This window comes from Arachis hypogaea, chromosome 9, assembly GCF_003086295.3.
Source record: "Arachis hypogaea cultivar Tifrunner chromosome 9, arahy.Tifrunner.gnm2.J5K5, whole genome shotgun sequence".
NCBI classification, from domain to species: Eukaryota; Viridiplantae; Streptophyta; class Magnoliopsida; order Fabales; family Fabaceae; genus Arachis; species Arachis hypogaea.
Window position 1 is genome coordinate 115,158,470 of NC_092044.1, and position 19,667 is coordinate 115,178,136.

General features: G+C 33.9%; 2 protein-coding genes and 1 long non-coding RNA gene across 3 annotated transcripts; 1 reads left to right on the forward strand and 2 right to left on the reverse strand.

Annotated features, from left to right (window-relative positions):
- The first annotated feature begins 701 nt into the window (after positions 1-701).
- Positions 702-1,768, forward strand: LOC112712268 (probable glutathione S-transferase). Its single transcript, XM_025765102.3, has 2 exons — positions 702-1,170; positions 1,267-1,768. Exons 1-2 carry the CDS (start codon positions 862-864, stop codon positions 1,618-1,620), a joined length of 663 nt encoding a protein of 220 aa, XP_025620887.1. The 5' UTR covers positions 702-861; the 3' UTR covers positions 1,621-1,768.
- A 700-nt stretch (positions 1,769-2,468) lies between these two features.
- Positions 2,469-4,752, reverse strand: LOC112709568 (uncharacterized). Its single transcript, XM_029289066.1, has 3 exons — positions 4,425-4,752; positions 4,198-4,331; positions 2,469-2,492 (listed from the first exon to the last, which is right to left on the reverse strand). Exons 1-3 carry the CDS (start codon positions 4,750-4,752, stop codon positions 2,469-2,471), a joined length of 486 nt encoding a protein of 161 aa, XP_029144899.1.
- Positions 4,753-14,267: 9,515 nt separating this feature from the next.
- LOC140175385 (uncharacterized) lies at positions 14,268-15,986 on the reverse strand. Its single transcript, XR_011866117.1, has 2 exons — positions 15,358-15,986; positions 14,268-15,195 (listed from the first exon to the last, which is right to left on the reverse strand). It is a non-coding gene; the product is annotated as an uncharacterized lncRNA (long non-coding RNA).
- Between the last annotated feature and the right edge of the window lie 3,681 nt (positions 15,987-19,667).

Genomic DNA, 19,667 nt, shown 5'->3' on the forward strand with positions numbered 1-19,667 from the left:
GATTACACGAACACGAAGAAAGAAAATTACCCAAACAAAAAGTGAAAAATGGTATAGCCAACAGATGGGCTCCAAAAACCTAAACTAATTAGGAAGCCCAATAAGAGCCCGAACCAAATAAATAGATATAATTTGTTAAAAGAAATGTCCCTTAAATATGTTCTAACTTAACTTCTAAATAATCCCGAATATTCGCAAAGGAAACTTTGGTATTGCCGTGCGAGCTGCGACCACTCATTCAGACAAGAATTTGCCGCAAGAAATTATGTTAAAATTAAAAGTTTCATTAAAATTGAATTGGAAATAATATAATATATTTATATATAAAATATATGAATAAATATAAAAATTAATTTGAATTATTTAATAAGTATAATTTTGATGTACTCACAGTAAAACAATTACAACTGTTCTCTTTAACGACGATTCATATGATCTATGTAAAAACTAAAAAGTAGTTATTTTGCTAATGGAACGTTATATGATTAGATGTACGTATAAAATTATTGTGAAGTACATCAAAATTAACTGAGTTAATATGGTCAAATTTTGTTGTTGAAAAAAAATTTAAGTTTATTTTATTTTATAAAATTTAAAGTGTAAAATCGTAACTTTAAAAAATTGGCTAATATGAGTTCAAGAAGGTTAATTCTCTAATTTATTTTTTTGTTTCATTATTTTAAACATATATATAAACCACTAAAAAGTTTGATTAAAATTTGACGATTTTTCCAATGTTTTGCTAGTTTGGACAAACTTGATAATTGATTCTGGATTAAACTAGCCGATTGAGAACCACGGAAAATATTCATATATATATAGAAAAAAAGCATAGCCCTTGTTCTGAATTAGTAACCAAGAATGGAAGACATCAAGGTGCTAGGGTTCTGGTCAAGCCCTTATGTCCACCGAGTGATATGGGCTCTGAAGCTGAAGGGCATCAGCTATGAGTACATAGAAGTGGAGAGGCATGGCAAAAGTCAACTCTTGCTCCAATCCAATCCCGTTTACAATAAGGTCCCTGTTTTAATTCATGGAGGCAAATCCATTGCAGAATCCATGGTCATTCTTCAATATATTGAAGATACCTGGCCTCACAATCCCTTGCTTCCTCAAGATCCCTATGAGAGAGCCTTAGCCAGATTTTGGATCAAATTTGGAGAAGATTCGGTAATCTTTACTCAATCTTCATCTATTCTCTCTTTCCAATACTGTGTTAAATCAAAATTAGTTTTCTTAATTGAAATTATTGAGTTGGTTTTGTAGACAGCTTCTATTACTGATCTGTTTATGAGACCCTCAAAGAATGAAGAAGAGAGGGCAATTGCAATTGAGAAAGCAAAAGAAATTCTGAAGGTAATGGAAGAGAAAGGACTAGGGGACAAGAAGTTCTTTGGAGGCAACAATATTGGAATGGTGGACATAGCTTATGGATTGCTTTGTCATTGGTTAGAAGGGTTGGAGGAAATTACAGGGTTGAAACTAATTGATCCAAGCCAATTCCCTCGGTTGCATGCATGGACTCAAAATTTCAAGCAAGTTCCTCTGATTAAGGAAAACCTTCCTGATTATGAAAAACTCTTGGTCCATCTTCAATGGCGTAGACAGCAATATATGTAACATTCAAAATAAGAATGTCATATAACTAGCAATAAGGTATATATCTAAAGCTGGTCTATACTTAGACCTAATAAAGTCATCAAGGATATAGAGGAAGTGTTTATGTATGTTTCAACATTCTGAAAGAAAACAGGGCACTTCTTTACTATTTTGTCTTAGACTGATATAAGATTTAATATTGTAGTTGTGAAAATCAAATCAGTAATCAAACCAATTAGATTATTAGGTTACTGAGATTTAATTAATAAATTATTAATTGAATTGGCTAATTTAGTCTTATTTAAATAAAAATATAAAATAATAAAAAATTTAAATTAAATTTTAAAATATATATTTTCGTCAACACTTAATGTCACAATTAAATCTCAATTTTTAAAATAATTAATACAAAAATAGATATAAAATTAATCAATATTACAATAATATCTTAATTTAACACAATAATAATAATAATTAATTAAGTAATTAACAATCAATTTTAATTAAACAATTAACAATCACACCGTAACAACGGAGACTATTAACAATTAACAATTAATAATTAATCAATTAGGCAATTAACAATCAATTAATCAATTAATCAATTCTAACCAAACCTATTATCTAATTCTAATCACACTAACATTGACAATCAATTAGGAATTAATAATTACATCGTAAGCATTAACAATCAATTAGGCAATTAACAATCAATATTAACCATGGTAATTTTAGAGCCCTCAAAATTAAAATTGAAAATAAGGCACATTCCTATTAATTTTTTATTTTTGGTTTTTTATAATATCTCTTAGTTCGATAGATTAAGGATTAATTTTACGCGCGATACTAAGTTCTATTTAAAAAATTTGTTACTGATCATAAGTTGCTGCAGTCTGCATGCATAAGACGAGATTTAAAATTCGACATTTACTTAAAAAACTAATGAACTAACCACTAAATCAACCTAATTTAGTTCATTCCAATTATTTTTATTAACAGAATCATAATATTATAACTACAAAATAAACTAAATAATTAAATATTAATCTCTAACTATTTTGTTTTCAGTGTTTTAAAAGATTTTTGAGATTAATACAATTGGACTGTAATGCTGATATTATTTCTTTTTTTTTTAATCTTATAAATATATCGTGTGGACCAATACTTATTAGAATGCAATCACGTATCATGACCTAATATAATGACAAGGTAATTAATTAAGATAAATCATTTACATTTTTTTTCTTATTTCCTTTAATCTCTTTCTACTAAAAAGTGATTGTAACTTTCATGCATTTAGGTTGTACTTAATGTTGGATGCGATACAGAAATTTTTTCTGGTGCTGAGTTTAGTGGCTAAGGTGATTATACTTAGGTGTTGTCTGTGATGACTAGATGTAATCCGTGGTTAGCGTGACTATAAGTGTTTGGCCTGTAATAATGTAACATGTAGTAGGTTGACTATCAAATTCAATCACATGACTCCAAATTTGAAGGACAATAACTTTTTTTCATTGGTAAACCAACGGTAACTCTTCTAATCAAGATGGTAATTATGAGTGTGTGCATTTAGTTTTTTTGTTGTTTTTTATTTTTGTTTTGGACTATGCATTTGAACCCTACCAAAAACCCACTAAGACCCGCCCGCGCCAAACCCATTCCTACCAGATCCTACAATTGCTGCTAGGTCCCCCTGATCAGCGAAGAACTGCTAACAAAATCCATGGCCGTCACACCTTAGACCATCTCCAGTAGAAAACTCATCTCAATTCTTATTTATGGTTCACCTGTCAAAAAAATAACTTCACATCAGCTTTTGCATCATAAACAATAAATAGGAACTCAAAGCATCTCTCTCTTCTCCATTAGGAGGAACTAACTTGTCCCACTTAATTAATTAATTAAAATACTTGTAATTAATGTAATTAATTTTTTTAATAATATAATTTAAATATTTAAATTTAAAAATAATTCACTATTAAAAGATATTAATATTAAATAAATTCATATATAACAATAATACACAATAGATAATTCGGAATTACACTAATTTGTAAAATTACTTAATACAAAGAAAAACATAATTAAACTCTATAGTTGACGACAAGCATTGTGAAATTGCCATATGTGTTCAATCAAGTCCTCCTTCAATTGTCTATGCTGCTGCCTATTTCGAAGTTGGGCATTTCTTAGGAGAAATTGATGGTATGGTGCAAAATTTTCCTCTCCCAGCTGAGGTTGTGATAAGCCATTTTCAACATCATCATACTCTAAGCCTTGAGTAAAATTTTCTGCATAACTGTCTCTTTCATCCTCAACAATCATATTATGCAATATAATACAAGCTCTCATTATGTTGGCAAGCTTCTTCTTTTCCTAAAAACGAGCTAGACCACGTATAATTGCAAAGCGTGCTTGCAACACTCCGAATGCTCGTTCCACATCTTTTCTTTGCCCTTCTTGGTATTGTGCAAATAACTTGCGTTTCTCACCTTGTGGCTTTGAGATTGATTTGACAAATGTGGCCAATTCAGGATAAATATCATCTGCTAAATAGTATCCCATTGTATAATTATTACCATTAATAGTATAATTTACCTCCGAAGCACGGTCATTTAGAATATCGTCAAACACTGGAGAACGATCTAACACGTTGATAGCATTATTTGAACCAGAAACTCCAAAGAACGCATGCCATATCCAAAGGTCTGAAGATGCTACAACCTCAAGTACTATGGTTGCAACCCTACGATAACCACTCATGTACATACATTTCCACGCCTTTGGACAATTTTTTTATTGCCAATGCATGCAGTCAATGCTACCCAACATGTCAGGGAAACCACGACCCTCCGCTATTTGTAGCAGGCGTTGTACGTCATTTGGATTGGGTTTTCGCAAGTATTCATCCTGGAACACGGAAATGACACCTTCAACAATTTTTTCCAAGCATTCAATTGTAGTGCTCTCGCCTATGCGTACATAATCATCAACAGCATCAGCTGTTACGCCATATGCTAACATCCGTATTGCAGCGGTACATTTCTGAAGTGGCGACAAGCCTCTTCTTCCAGTTGCATCAACCCTCTGTTGGAAATATAGATAGACGTTTGAGAGAGCGTCTATTATCCGAAGGAACACATCTCTTCTCATTCGAAATCTCCGTCGAAAATGTCAGCATTATACACCGGTTCATCTGCAAAGTAATCTTGGAAAAGGCGATCATGTCCTGCTTCTCGATCTCTGTTGATCCATCTACGAGTAATTGGGATAGAACTTCTATCGATATCTTCTTCTTCTGAATCTTCGAGTAAATACTCATCGATCCAATTATCTATCAGTATGTTATCTTGCCGTCTTCTTTTGCCATACAAAGCCTCATTAAATATATCATCAAAATTTCTAGCCATATGGAGAAATGTAATTTTTGGTTCTCTGTCGATGTGAGAAACAAGAGTTGAAGTGGAGTTGTGGAGTCATTGATAGTTGATATTTATAAGTGGAGAAACTAGTTTTGTAACGGCTAGTTTTGCAACGGCTAGTTTTCCTTAACGGCTACTTAACGGCTAGTTTTGCAACAGTTACTTAACGGCTAGTTTTGCAACAGTCACTTTCATGAACAATAATGGCACAATAATATTGACTAATTTAAAAACTTACATCGGAAATAAATAAAACAAACTACATCACATACCAGTAATACGCAATAAATAAATAAGAACATACTACATAACACTACGAATACAAGGAACCATTAAGTAAACCACTTGGCCATTATTTTCTCACATGCAATCTCATGAAGAGCTCGTTGTTTCTCACTCATTGTAGACGTGTCAGCATTAAGTATTTGCATATCCATTTCCCTTTTTTTGATTTTATCTCCATTTCTTTAATATAACTCTGAGTTTGTAATTCTTGTTCTTTCATTGTCGCTTGAATTTGTAACTCCTTCTCTTTGATTGCCATCATCTTTGCTCTATGTTCCTTCTCCTCTTCTCTTTCTTTTTCCCTTTCCATTAGTTCTTTTTCTCTAACATTCTTAATATCTTCCATGAGAGATAATTTTTTGACAACCGATGATTTTATTTTGCTAAAATCTTTAGACATCTGTACTTTTTTCTTGCCTCTTCGCATGCTCTTCTTTGATCCTTGTGGGCGAACGGGAGAGTCCACACCGGGTTCGTCAGCCAACGGTGTTTCTGGGTTTGATGAGGATGAGTATGCTCCAGTTGCACTAACCTTGGTTCTCTTTGAGCCGCCACTCTGTGTAGGTAGTTGGCTTCTCCATTTTTGCTCCAACCGAAGCATGTTCCAATGCCTCTCAAAAGTGAACTTTTGACCATAATTTGTGGAATAAAGTTTATAAGCCAACTTCTTTATATCATCAGCGTTCGAACCACTCCTTATGTTTCGACTAGCTTGATCGTAGCAACCAGCAAATTGTGCAATAGCCTTGTTGATCTTATACCATCGTTTCTTTCATGCAACTACCCCCTTGTCATGTCGGTGCAAAATTCTACACAGTAGCTATGAATTCGACTCCAAAATGTTTTCCCCTTTTGATCAGTACCAACTACAGGGTCAGTTGAAACATTTAACCATCCACTGATCAGCATCTCATCCTCTTTCCAATGCCAGTGTTGAATACTATCTTCTCTCCGATCTTCAATATCATCATCATTAAGGTCGATAGCATCTAATCCACAAGGGTTGACAAAATCTGAATATTGTGAATTTAGACTAGATTGTATAGGAGTCTGAGAAGATGGGTTAGAAGAGCCACCAACACCAGATGAGTTATGTCTTGATGCACTGAATTGAGTTGGAAACGGCAAGGAAGTTGGAGTAACATTTTCGATAGAGGGGTTAAATATGGACGAAAATAGAAAATGGGGTGTTTGTGAATTTTGATTTTGCGGTTGGAATATAGGAAACTGATTATTATAAAGAGCTTGAAAATTGAAATTAGAAATATTTTGTGGATTCGAATTTTGAAATGAATTTGGTAGTGTGAAGTTTTGATTTGGAACTTGAGAGTTTGAGGTTTGAGATCGTTGGGTATTTGGAATTTGAGGAAAGTTTTGTAAGTAATTGAAGAAAGAGTTGAGTTGGTTTGGATCCATTTTTTCGAACAAAAAAATAATAGTAGCAGAACTTTGATTTCGTAAACTTGGAAGAAGATAAAGAAGAGTAATAGATAGTGTGAGAATAGAAGTGTATCTAAGTGGTATATATAGAGTAACAAAATATTAATTTATTAACAATAACGATAACATAATAACGGCTAGTTTCTAACGGTTATTTTTATAACAGCTAGTTTTGCAACAGCTAAATTAATATAATAATATAAATATAAATAATATTTAATATTAATTATGATAAAAATAATTAATATAAATTATTAATCAAATAAAAATTTAATTATTTAATTTATTTAATTATTATAATTATTAATAAATTAATTATAATTTAATTACTTAATTAATTATTAGTTAATTAATTAATATAAATTATTAATTAAATAAGAATATTAATATTTAATTTAATTAGTCATTATAATTATTATTAAATTAATTATTTAATTAATTAATATTTTATATAATTTTTTATTTTTTATTTTACTTACCACTTGGCAATTATATATTGGTTAATGAGAGTCCCCATTCAGAGAGACTCTCTCTTCTCTCTTTCTTCTTGAAAAAAGTGAAGGAACTCACTTTAGTTCCTTCAAACGGTCTAATTCCTTTTTTTCTGACTAAATAGTAACTGGGCTTCTCCATTGGAGATGCTCTGATTAGCGCCGTTCTCTAATGGAGAAGCCCAGTTACTATTTAGTCAGAGAAAAAAGGAATTAGACCGTTGGAGGGAACTAAAGTGAGTTCCTTCACTTTTTTCAAGAAGAGAAAGAGAAGAGGGAATCCCTCTGAATGGGGACTCCCATTAACCAATATATAATTGCCAAGTGGCAAGTAAAATAAAAAATAAATAATTATATAAAATATTAGTTAATTAAATAATTATATTAATTAATTAAATAATAATTACTTTAATAATAATTATAATGTCTAATTAAATTAAATATTAATATTCTTATTTAATTAATAATTTATATTAATTAATTAACTAATAATTAATTAAGTAATTAAATTATAATTAATTTATTAATAATTATAATAATTAAATAAATTAAATAATTAAATTTTTATTTGATTAATAATTTATATTAATTATTTATATCATAATTAATAGTAAATATTATTTATATTTATATTATTATATTAATTTAGCCGTTACAAAACTAGCTATTGTAAAAATAGCAGTTAGAAATTACCGTTATTATGTTACCGTTATTGTTAATAAATTAATATTTTGTTACTCTATATATACCACTTAGATACACTTCTATTCTCACACTATCTACTACTCTTCTTTCTTCTTCCAAGTTTACAAAATCAAAGTTCTACTACTATTATTTTTTGTTCGAAAAAATGGATCCAAACCAACTCAACTCTTTCTTCAATTACTTAAAAACTTTCCTCAAATTCCAAATACCCAACAATCTCAAACCTCAAACTCTCAAGTTCCAAATCAAAACTTCACACTACCAAATTCATTTCAAAATCCAAATTCACAAAATATTTCTAATTTCAATTTTCAAACTCTTTATAATAATCAGTTTCCTATATTCCAACCGCAAAATCAAAATTCACAAACACCCCATTTTCCATTTTCGTCCATATTTAACCCCTCTATCGAAAATGTTACTCCAACTTCCTTGCCGTTTCCAACTCAATTCAGTGCATCAAGACATAACTCATCTGGTGTTGGTGGCTCTTCTAAACCATCCTCTCAGACTCCTATACAATCTAGTCCAAATTCACAATATTCAGATTTTGCCAACCCTCGTGGATTAGATGCTATCGACCTTAATGATGATGATATTGAAGATCGGAGGGAAGATAGTATTCAACACTGGCATTGGAAAGAGGATGAGATGCTGATCAGTGGATGGTTAAATGTTTCAACTGACCCTGTAGTTGGTACCAATCAAAAGGGGAAAACATTTTGGAGTCGAATTCATAGCTACTGTATAGAATTTTGCACGACATGACAAGGGGGTAGTTGCATGTAAGAAACGATGGTATAAGATCAACAAGGCTGTTGCACAATTTGCTGGTTGCTATGATCAAGCTAGTCGAAACATAAGGAGTGGTTCGAACGCTGATGATATAAAGGAGTTGGCTTATAAAATTTATTCCACAAATTATGGTCAAAAATTCGCTTTTGAGTGGCATTGGAACATGCTTCGGTTGGAGCAAAAATGGAGAAGTCAACTACCTACACAGAGTGGTGGCTCAAAGAGAACCAAGGTTAGTGCAACTGGAGCATACTCATCCTCATCAAACTCAGAAACACCGTTGGCTGACGAATCCGGTGTGAACTCTCCCGTTCGCCCACAAGGATCAAAGAAGAGCAAGCGAAGAGGCAAGGAAAAAGTACAGATGTCTAAAGATTTTAGCGAAATAAAATCATCAGTTATCAAAAAATTATCTCTCATGGAAGATATTAAGAATGTTAGAGAAAAAGAACTAATGAAAAGGAAAAAGAAAGAGAAGAAGAGAAGAAACATAGAGCAAAGATGATGGCAATCAAAGAGAAGGAGTTACAAATTCAAGCGGCAATGAAAGAACAAGAATTACAAACTCAGAAGTATATTAAAGAAATGGAGATAAAAGCAAAAGAAAGGGAAATGGATATGCAAATACTTAATGCTGACACGTCTACAATGAATGAGAAACGACGAGCTCTTCATGAGATTTCATGTGAGAAAATAATGGCCAAGTGGTTTACTTAATGGTTCCTTGTATTCGTAGTGTTATGTAGTATGTTCTTATTTATTTATTGCGTATTACTGGCATGTGATGTAGTTTGTTTTATTTATTTCTGATGTAAGTTTTTAAATTAGTCAATATTATTGTGCCATTATTGTTCATGAAAGTGACCGTTGCAAAACTAGCCGTTAAGTAGCTGTTGCAAAACTAGCCGTTAAGTAGCCGTTAAGGAAAACTAGCCGTTGCAAAACTAGCCGTTACAAAACTAGTTTCTCCACTTATAAATATCAACTATCAATGACTCCACAACTCCACTTCAACTCTTGTTTCTCACCTCGACAGAGAACCAAAAATTACATTTCTCCATATGGCTAGAAATTTTGATGATATATTTAATGAGGCTTTGTATGGCAAAAGAAGACGGCAAGATAACATACTGATAGATAATTGGATCGATGAGTATTTACTCGAAGATTCAGAAGAAGAAGATATCGATAGAAGTTCTATCCCAATTACTCGTAGATGGATCAACAGAGATCGAGAAGCAGGACATGATCGCCTTTTCCAATATTACTTTGCAGATGAATCGGTGTATAATGCTGACATTTTTCGACGGAGATTTCGAATGAGAAGAGATGTGTTCCTTCGGATAGTAGACGCTCTCTCAAACGTCTATCTATATTTTCAACAGAGGGTTGATGCAACTGGAAGAAGAGGCTTGTCGCCACTTCAGAAATGTACCGCTGCAATACGGATGTTAGCATATGGCGTAACAGCTGATGCTGTTGATGATTATGTACGCATAGGCGAGAGCACTACAATTGAATGCTTGGAAAAATTTGTTGAAGGTGTCATTTCCGTGTTCCAGGATGAATACTTGCGAAAATCCAATCCAAATGACGTACAACGCCTGCTACAAATAGCGGAGGGTCGTGGTTTTCCTGACATGTTGGGTAGCATTGACTGCAATCATTGGCAATGAAAAAATTGTCCAAAGGCGTGGAAAGGTATGTACATGAGTGGTTATCGTAGGGTTGCAACCATAGTACTTGAGGTTGTAGCATCTTCAGACCTTTGGATATGGCATGCGTTCTTTGGAGTTTCTGGTTCAAATAATGATATCAACGTGTTAGATCGTTCTCCAGTGTTTGACGATATTCTAAATGACTGTGCTTCGGAGGTAAATTATACTATTAATGGTAATAATTATACAATGGGATACTATTTAGCAGATGATATTTATCCTGAATTGGCCACATTTGTCAAATCAATCTCAAAGCCACAAGGTGAGAAACGCAAGTTATTTGCACAATACCAAGAAGGGCAAAGAAAAGATGCGGAACGAGCATTCGGAGTGTTGCAAGCACGCTTTGCAATTATACGTGGTCCAGCTCGTTTTTGGGAAAAGAAGAAGCTTGCCAACATAATGAGAGCTTGTATTATATTGCATAATATGATTGTTGAGGATGAAAGAGACAGTTATGCAGAAAATTTTGCTCAAGGCTTAGAGTATGATGATGTTGAAAATGGCTTATCACAACCTCAGCTGGGAGAGGAAGATTTTGCACCATACCATCAATTTATCCAAAGAAATGCCCAACTTCGAAATAGGCAGCAGCATAGACAATTGAAGGAGGACTTGATTGAACACATATGGCAATTTCACAATGCTTGTCGTCAACTATAGAGTTTAATTATGTTTTTCTTTGTATTAAGTAATTTTACAAATTAGTGTAACCCCGAATTATCTATGGTGTATTATTGTTATATATGAATTTATTTAATATTAATATCTTTTAATAGTGAATTATTTTTAAATTTAAATATTTAAATTACATTATTAAAAAAATTAATTACATTAATTACAAGTATTTTAATTAATTAATTAAGTGAGACCATAACAGGGACTAAAGTTAGTTCCTCCTAATGGAGAAGAGAGAGATGTTTTGAGTTCCTGTTTACTGTTTATGACGCAAAAGCTGATGTGGAGTTACTTTTTATGACAGGTGAGGCATAAACAGAAACTGGGATGAGTTCCCTACTGGAGATGGTCTCAGAACAACGAGACCACTTCTGCTATAATGAATATGCTCGAGGATGAGTCAAGTCACAAGGATTTCAATCGGATTCTTCCATCAAATTCTCTTCTGCCGCCTGCCGTACCACGCTTTTCTCTTTCTCTTGTGGTGTATTTCTAAGTTTCTTTTGGTACAGAATTTGACTGATGAATTCAAACAATAAGACGTGGATCTATATATATAATTCTTATTTTCAAAAACCAAGTTTACTACTAACAAAAATAACAAAGAATAAAGTAATTATTTTTCATTCTCCATTCTAACACTTCCTGTTCACTATTTCACTGGAGCTCCGCTGCAACCTTTAACCTTCTTCATCCCTGTTTAATCGTCTTCACTTAATATAAACATTCAATTAAACTTGTGCAAAAATATAAGAATCTTAGCCCAACATACTCATCTTCAACCTCTTCGTGCCATTGCCACAACCTGAAACCTCGCACCAACGCCACCTGCAACTACGACTTCCTACTGCTTGGGATATTAACACACACAACAAAAACTCTATGGACGCAGACTAAGAACTAATGCCTGTTGTACACGGATTTAATCTGACCTTCTTTTCCTCCATACCCAAAGGATGAACATCACATCAGGTTCCACAATAACCACAGCCTACACCGAAGACATCCACACCATTCCAAAACATAACTAATGTTATGCTTTCTCCACTTTGAACCTACTGCGTCGATGGAGGTTAAATTCGGACGTATCGCCGACCGGCACAAAACCCACCCAATTTCCTCCCAAACTGATTGCACCAATTGACATTCATATCCCTAGCATATCATGTATATCCAACATAACTCCTGCAGTAACCAAAAAATAATTTACTGCGCTTAATGTGTTAGTCACACTTTAATGATAGAGTAAACTACCATTTCTACCTATAAAAGTTTAGAACGCTGATAAATCTACCCACAAATAAGCAAAACTACCATTTCTATCCATGAAAGATGGACTTTTGCTAACAAAACTACCTGAATCCTAAAAAATTATTTGAAATCCCCAAAATACCCTCTAATATAACCTAACTATAACTTCTCTTTTTACTCCACAGTACCATTCTCACCCAAATCCTTCCTCACCGCCACTCTCATTCCCAACCACCACCACCACTAATGTCATCACCATCAAAATCATCCATTTCTCCTTTTTATGCTACCCTATACACCAGTGAACTCAACGACACTTCTCGTCGTTCATCTTCACGCCGCGACAGTGCCTTTGCTACTTCAAATTCGAAGAAGATGATTATATTCAAACCTTGCCTCTTTGCTCACAAACCTTCCATGTTGATTTATGATTGCATTGATGCTTCGCTTCGTTCCCACATAAACTGCCCTCTTTGCTGTGCTGGGATTCTCTCAGCCGCTTCGCTGTTTACTCCCATGTTCGCTGTCAGGATCCGACCAAGTCTTGACGCCGACGAATATGGCTCGAAATCAGCAGGGGAAGTAAGGGATTAGACTCCAGTTGCAAGGAGCGAGAAGAATTTGATTCGGTCAAAGGGGAGTGGAGCGCGGTAGATTTCGATGGATTTTTATAGGAACAGGAAACCTAGAATGAATGAAAAGAGAACTGTGAGGTTGAGGATAAGGCACTTGAAGTCGGGTTTGGTTGTTTGTACGGTTTTATGGTTGAGAATAGATTTCTGCATCTGAGATTGCAGAGTTTCTTCTTCTACGGACTTTGGGTTTAATGGAAAATTGGATATCTCTACCATTGTTACACCAATTGAGGCTGTGAATTCTAACTCTGGTCTCTGAGTTTTGTTATTCAAAGTCTAGCATGTGTTTAAGTTGGCTGAATTGGGTGGTTCATGATGGGATGAAGTTTTGAGCTAATAGATGAAAGTTGGGAACCGGTTCGAGAGTAGTAGAGGTGGTGATGGCGGTGGTGGTGACGGTGATGGTGGTATTAGTGGTGAAGAAGAGTTTGGGTGGTGGTGGGATTTGAGATTAGAAAAGTGGTGGTGAAGATAAGGGTAATTTAGGGATTTTTAAGTAATTTTTTAGTGTTTGGATAATTTTGTCATACTGAACCCATATTTCATGGGTACAAATGATAATTTCCTTTTTCTATGGGTAAATATGTCAAGATTTTTAACTTTCGTGAGTACAAATAATAGTTTACTCTTAATGATATGAATGCACAATCCACGTGTCATAATGCCATTGTAGGGTCAGCTCATAGTCATTTGTAGCCACCAACAATAAGGCTACCAGAGATGTGGCCTTATACTTATTAGACATTAAAACATGGAAAGAAGAAAGTTCATTGACCCGGTTTTGACACAATGAAGGCACAATAACTTTGTTAAAGAGGCACGGTAATCTTCTCTTTTTTTAATCTTTTTTATTAAAATAAATAAATAAATAAATAAATAATAAAATTTTTGGTCGAATTTTGTTCTATCCTGACCGAAACAGCAACACCTGGAGCACTTGGCGGCGAACACACATCGGCTAGTCAGCGAAATAACATCCAAGTAGTGGTGGTGGAGGAAGGTGCACAACGCAATGGAGGAAACAGACGCTGGAATCAAACAGCGACCGGCAAAGACAGACAGCAGCGAGCGTCAGACAACTGGCCAGACAGAGCATGAAGGAGCTGACAACGGCAGTGGGCATGATGCCTTCTTTGTCCAACTTCAGCCGTCATTCACGAAAACAATGAATTTATTCAAACAATTGCAAATTATTACTAATATCCTTTCATTTTTCTTTAATTTCAATTTTTATCCATGCTTTAAAAATGTGTAAGCTACTTAAGTTAGATTGAATAGAGTAAAGGACATTTTCGTCCTTGATTTTTTTTTGCGAACATTTTCGTCCTCAAGCAATTGAAAATATATTAAAGCCCCTGACCTTTGAAAAACGTGGACATTTATATCCTTCCGTCGTTTGCACTGAACGGAAAAGGCTGAGCTGGCAGAGGTGGCGCTGAGGTGGCACGTAACGGAGGCCACGTGGCATAGAGCATTTCGTAACAGGACGTATAAGTCCCTGGAGACGGAACATTTCGTAACAGGACATATAAGTCCCTAGAGACGAAAACGACGCCGTTTCGTCTCCTCCCCCATCTTTCTTCTTCCTTCGTCCCTTTTCCTTCCATTATTCTTCCTCAGCCCTGCTTCCATCACCGCCGCACAGCCGCGCCTCCGTCAGCCACCATCAACGCCGGCGACCTCCTCCGTCCTTCTTCTTCCTCTTGCGATTCACTCAACCTCTCCGCCCAATTTTGCCATGTCCACATCACCGTGGAAATCATAGAATCACTTTCTGCTCTCCAATTCCACTAAGCAATTCTTCTACAAATGGCTGAAACTCCAAAGCCTCAACGTCCTTACCTAAACCCTCTACCATGGACCCTCAATCCCAGCCTTCCCAAAGTCCAAACCCAAACCCAATCCCTAATTCAAATCCCAACCCTTCAACGTCAGTGCAATCGCCTTCGATCTCAAACTTCTCTCAACAACAATCCCCTTCAATTCACAATATCTCTTCCCCTTCTCTCCCCCCTCTCCCCCAAGACCCTCAGCAATAACAGCAACAACAACCATAACAGCAGCAGCTGCAACAGCTTCAGCAACAATCATAGCAACAACAACAAGCGCAACAGAATCGATAAAGTGAGTGTTGTGGGGGGTAAATGAAGAAAGGAAATTCTTCCTTTCATGGCATCTGAAGGAGTATCACAAAAGAAAGCCAAGAAAAAATTCAAATTTGTCACAATAATCACTTACCCAAAAGAGCAAAAAACCAATGACATTACAAAAAATCAAAACTTGTGTTGAAGGTGTGAGTGAAAAAAAAGGAACTAAAATTATGGAAAATGAAAATTACTTGTCGAAAACGACAGCGAGGGAATCGAAGTTGATTGGGTCTTCAAGGAACCCCTATTTGTGCTTGCAACCAAACAGCCCTCGGTGGTGCCCATTGGCACCGTGTGCTCTACCCCATCGAGCAACAATGGACCCACAACACCCACTGAAATCTGAACAAACTCTATCGCCGGACACCACCTGTTGTACGAGCTCCTCGTCGTCGGAAGAGAGAGGAGGAATCTGAGGTGGAACGTGTAGTGGAAGTTGAGGTTTCTGCGATGGCGGAGCAGGAGAAATAGCGGCGACGGCGGAGCAGTCGATTATTCCGGCAGGACAAGGGCTGGGATTTCTTGCGTCGTCTTTAATGATTTCTTCTTCTTCTTCTGCTTCGTCATCGGAGGAAGCTCGAGACGAAGCTGCAATAATGGGTTGAACAAGGCCAATGCCGAAAAATCGAGGTAGACGAGGGAGAAGAAGTGGAGGTCAGTAACGAAACGGCGTCGTTTTTGTCTCCAGGGACTTATATGTCCTGTTTCGAAATGCTCCTGCTACGTGGCCTCTGTAACGGCCAGGTCAGCACCATCTCTGCCAGGTCAGACTTTTCCCTCCCGTCCAAACGCTGAATTCGACGGAAAGATTGAAATGTCCACGTTTTTCGGAGGTGAGGGACTTAAATGTATTTTCCATTCCTTGAGGACAAAAATGTTTGCGAAAAAAAGGTCAGGAACGAAAATGTCCTTTACTCGATTGAATATAGAAATCTAGTTAAACTTCCACTTGTCACTTGTTCATTTGCAAGTCAACTGATAGCCACCTGTAGCCATTATTTACTTAGTCCCCAAAGATGTGGCCTTTTTTAATTTTTTTGCTAGTTGGTCGAAAGAAGGTAAACACTTTCTACTCAAATAGTTATATTTTTAAATCAGTCACCTTATTTATTAATTTATTTTTTTCAATTAATGCACAGAACTCGATTTTGTAGGATTTTGAAAAATGGAGAAAACCGGATGGTTTTGTTTTGGGTTTTGTTGAATCGGATGTGATTCTTCATTGGTTTTTTTTCTCCCCTCGTAATAAGTTGTTTGGATTTGATTTTCTGCATCAGTTTGGGAAGAAAAGTTAGGCATATCTGGTGAGGATTAGTTTTTCTAAAGGTGAAAATGATAGCATGGTTTGTTATTATTGGCAAGTTTAATACAAAGATGAGGCTAGTAAAAACATGGTTTATTATTATTGGCAAATTTAATACAAAGATGAGGCTAGTAAAAATGCCTTAAGTTTAAATGAAGCAAAATATGCTTTAAGAAGCTGCTGAAGATGGAAATCACCTTTTTTTTTTATTCACGAAAAAACAGTGAAAAAAAGCAATGCATAAGAAAAGAATTAGATAAGTTAGGCCGGTATATCCAAAAACATTTTTTTGGCTATAGTGTGGATAATATGGAGAATTAAAAATCTTAAATTCTTTAAAAATAAAGAATTTCAACAGGAGGAAACTTGGGAAGTAATAAAGCACAATTGGAGTGAATGGAAAAATTTGAATGCTTGGACCCCTCATGAGAAGTTGAGAGCAATCATTCTTAAAAGGAGTGAAGGAATAGATGATAGGAAGCAGCATGAGAGAAAAAAAGAGTTGGTGATTATGTAGAGTATATTCATGAAAAATATATGACTATAGTGGGTAGTTATCTCTTGAATCATAATAATAACAATGTGGTTGCTTTTTTGTGTGAATTTGTGGGTGTAGAATGTAACGCGGGTGCAGCTGTACTTGGTGCGGAATCAGTGACACAACTTATTTTTGAAGAGGAGTTAGGACTATTAGATGAAATAGTATTCATATCTAAAGACCAATATTTAGTGAGGTGGTCAAAAAAGAAAATAAATACATATTGGAAGCTACTATAAAGGACTGGGCTTTTAATATTTCAAATGGGTATATATAGGCTAAATATGAAGGTATCAGAGAATATATATGCTACCTTGAGTATGTATAGCCACCAGAGTATATATATATATATATATAGAGGCTCTTCTTTAACCATGAAACCATTGTGAGTGCACTAGCTCCTATGGGGCAGCAAGTCCTTGATGTGTTCATTGTTGGTGCTACATGTTTCAATGGATAAAACTGGATTTCAAATGCCTGGGGGCTTGTACTGCTATTCTTTTGACTAATTTTCTTAAAATATATGACTTGTACCAGAATTTTTATTGTATGGTAAAAAGATAGAAAAGAAAAAAATGAGTGCAACTAGAAGAAGGATAAGAAATTCTTCAAAACAAGACAAATCATACAAAATAAAACAAGGACAACAAATAATGTAAAAAAATTGTCCAATGTCTCTGACAAATAACAAAATCCACTAGTTGTATGTGTGTATTCACATATTTACCTTGATGTTGGGTGTTGTAGACTTTCATTTTTTTTCATGCCAATAATCCTTGGTTATTTTTTAGTAAGTTTATTATTTACTATTACAGGTGAAACATATCAACTGTCATATTATATTACTATTACTATTTCTGAAACAATGTGAAGCAGGTAACTTTTTTTTTTTGTCTATCTTTCAATTTTATAATATTTTTGAAACTTTCTCTTTATATGTTTATTATGCAGCTTTAAAAGTTGTGTTCTTTATCCGTTTCACTAAATAATTCTACTTCCTTTAAATGTTTTTTTAATTTTGTATATTTTACAATTTATTGATATTAATTTTCTTGCGTTTATTTTTATGTGTCAACGATTTTGCATTTTGATTTGATGCTGCAGTGGTACAATCTTAACGAAAGAGTGTGTTCTGAACTGATCTCACCTATGTGCATTGCCTATCATACTTTTGTTGTAATTATTTTGTTGTAATTTCATTCATGTTGTAACATGTTGTACATCTCTGTTGGATTTCTGTTGGAATATAATTCAATTGTTTTAACGTACAAGTGCACATTCTTTGTCTATTATATTCGTTTGTTTTTGCAAGATATGTGGCAATGTGATTTTATAATCTTGTGATGTTTATGTTAGCATAATTTTTTTTCAAAAATAAATATTCTTATGACCGTCAAAGGAGTATGGATGTGTTATCGTATCCAATAATAGTGTATAATTTATTTTGATATCATTGGATCAACACCACACCCTCTATTTAATTTCAGAACATAGAGAATGATTATATATACTTCAGAAAGTAATTTTGGTGGGTATGTAAAATATATATTCTTATTTATTATAATTTTGCTGTTAATAGATATCTTAAAAATTTTTATAGGATGATAATGTGTCCTATGAAAAAGAATGTTCATAGAAAAAAAAAGTTGAGAATGAGGTTATTATTACAAGTATAAAATTAGTGTTTTATTTTTTACGAGAGAAATTAAAGATTAAAGAAAAAAATATTATGATTTTTATTGATAATAAGAATATAGTAGGATGGCTAACTGGAAAAAAAGTATGTCCTATAAACAATGGAACCTAAAAAATAAAATTTATGAAATAAAATATTTGGTATAAAATATTGGGATCAAATTTAGGAATACCGATCATTTTAAAGCAAAAAAGAATAGAAGAGTGTAGTTATGACAAACAACAACTATTGTCTATTAGAATATTGAGTAAAGTGAATCACATAAATATAAAGTGCATGATAATGGAGGTGGAATGAATGAGACGAAACTGCAAAATTAAAATAATACGAATAGTTAGCATGGTGAAATTATTTAGAAAAAGATTAAAATAAAAACAAACACAATATTTAAAGTACTCAACAATGTATAAATAAAAACTTATTTACATTTTGTCATATAATTTTAATTTATTTGTTTAAGGCTCTGTTATTATGTTTTGGTTGTTAATTTTTTAGATTATTTGATTATAATGTGTATTTTGTTTAATTTGTATTTATCCTTTATAATAAAAGAAATAAAAAAATTAATTCACAAATTAAATCCTTTGTCCTTAATTTTAGGTCAAGTCTATATATAACGATCTAAAAATATATATAGAAGGATTTTGATACAATTTTTTGGTATCTATACTCATATTAAATGTGATAATAAATTAATAATCAAATTACTATATATACCAACAACCCATATTGTTTTTTTGCTTTTCTTAAATTAATTCTTGAACATTTGATTTGAGGACGAAACATTATTACTGCTCCTGCTTGAAAATTGAATAATCTAAAGTTCTAAACACATTTAATTTTGTCACTAGAACCATACATTTGATTTGAATATTGTCATGGCACGATCTTGAGGGTCCACCATCCACCATGATTGCAACTTTTATAACATTCACAGCGTAACACACTAGTAGATCAGATATAG

What these genes read in the sequence shown, in the direction of transcription:
- LOC112712268 (XM_025765102.3), top strand. Translation starts at nt 862, where the DNA reads ATGGAAGACATCAAGGTGCTAGGGTTCTGGTCAAGCCCTTATGTCCAC. An exon ending in TCAAATTTGGAGAAGATTCG is followed by an intron (nt 1,171 to 1,266) that starts GTAATCTTTACT and finishes TTGGTTTTGTAG; the next exon opens with ACAGCTTCTATTACTGATCT.
- LOC112709568 (XM_029289066.1), bottom strand. Translation starts at nt 4,752, where the DNA reads ATGAGAAGAGATGTGTTCCTTCGGATAATAGACGCTCTCTCAAACGTC. An exon ending in TGGTTTCCCTGACATGTTGG is followed by an intron (nt 4,332 to 4,424) that starts GTAGCATTGACT and finishes TTGCAACCATAG; the next exon opens with TACTTGAGGTTGTAGCATCT. An exon ending in TAAATGACCGTGCTTCGGAG is followed by an intron (nt 2,493 to 4,197) that starts GTAAATTATACT and finishes TTATGCATGCAG; the next exon opens with ACTGCAGCAACTTATGATCA.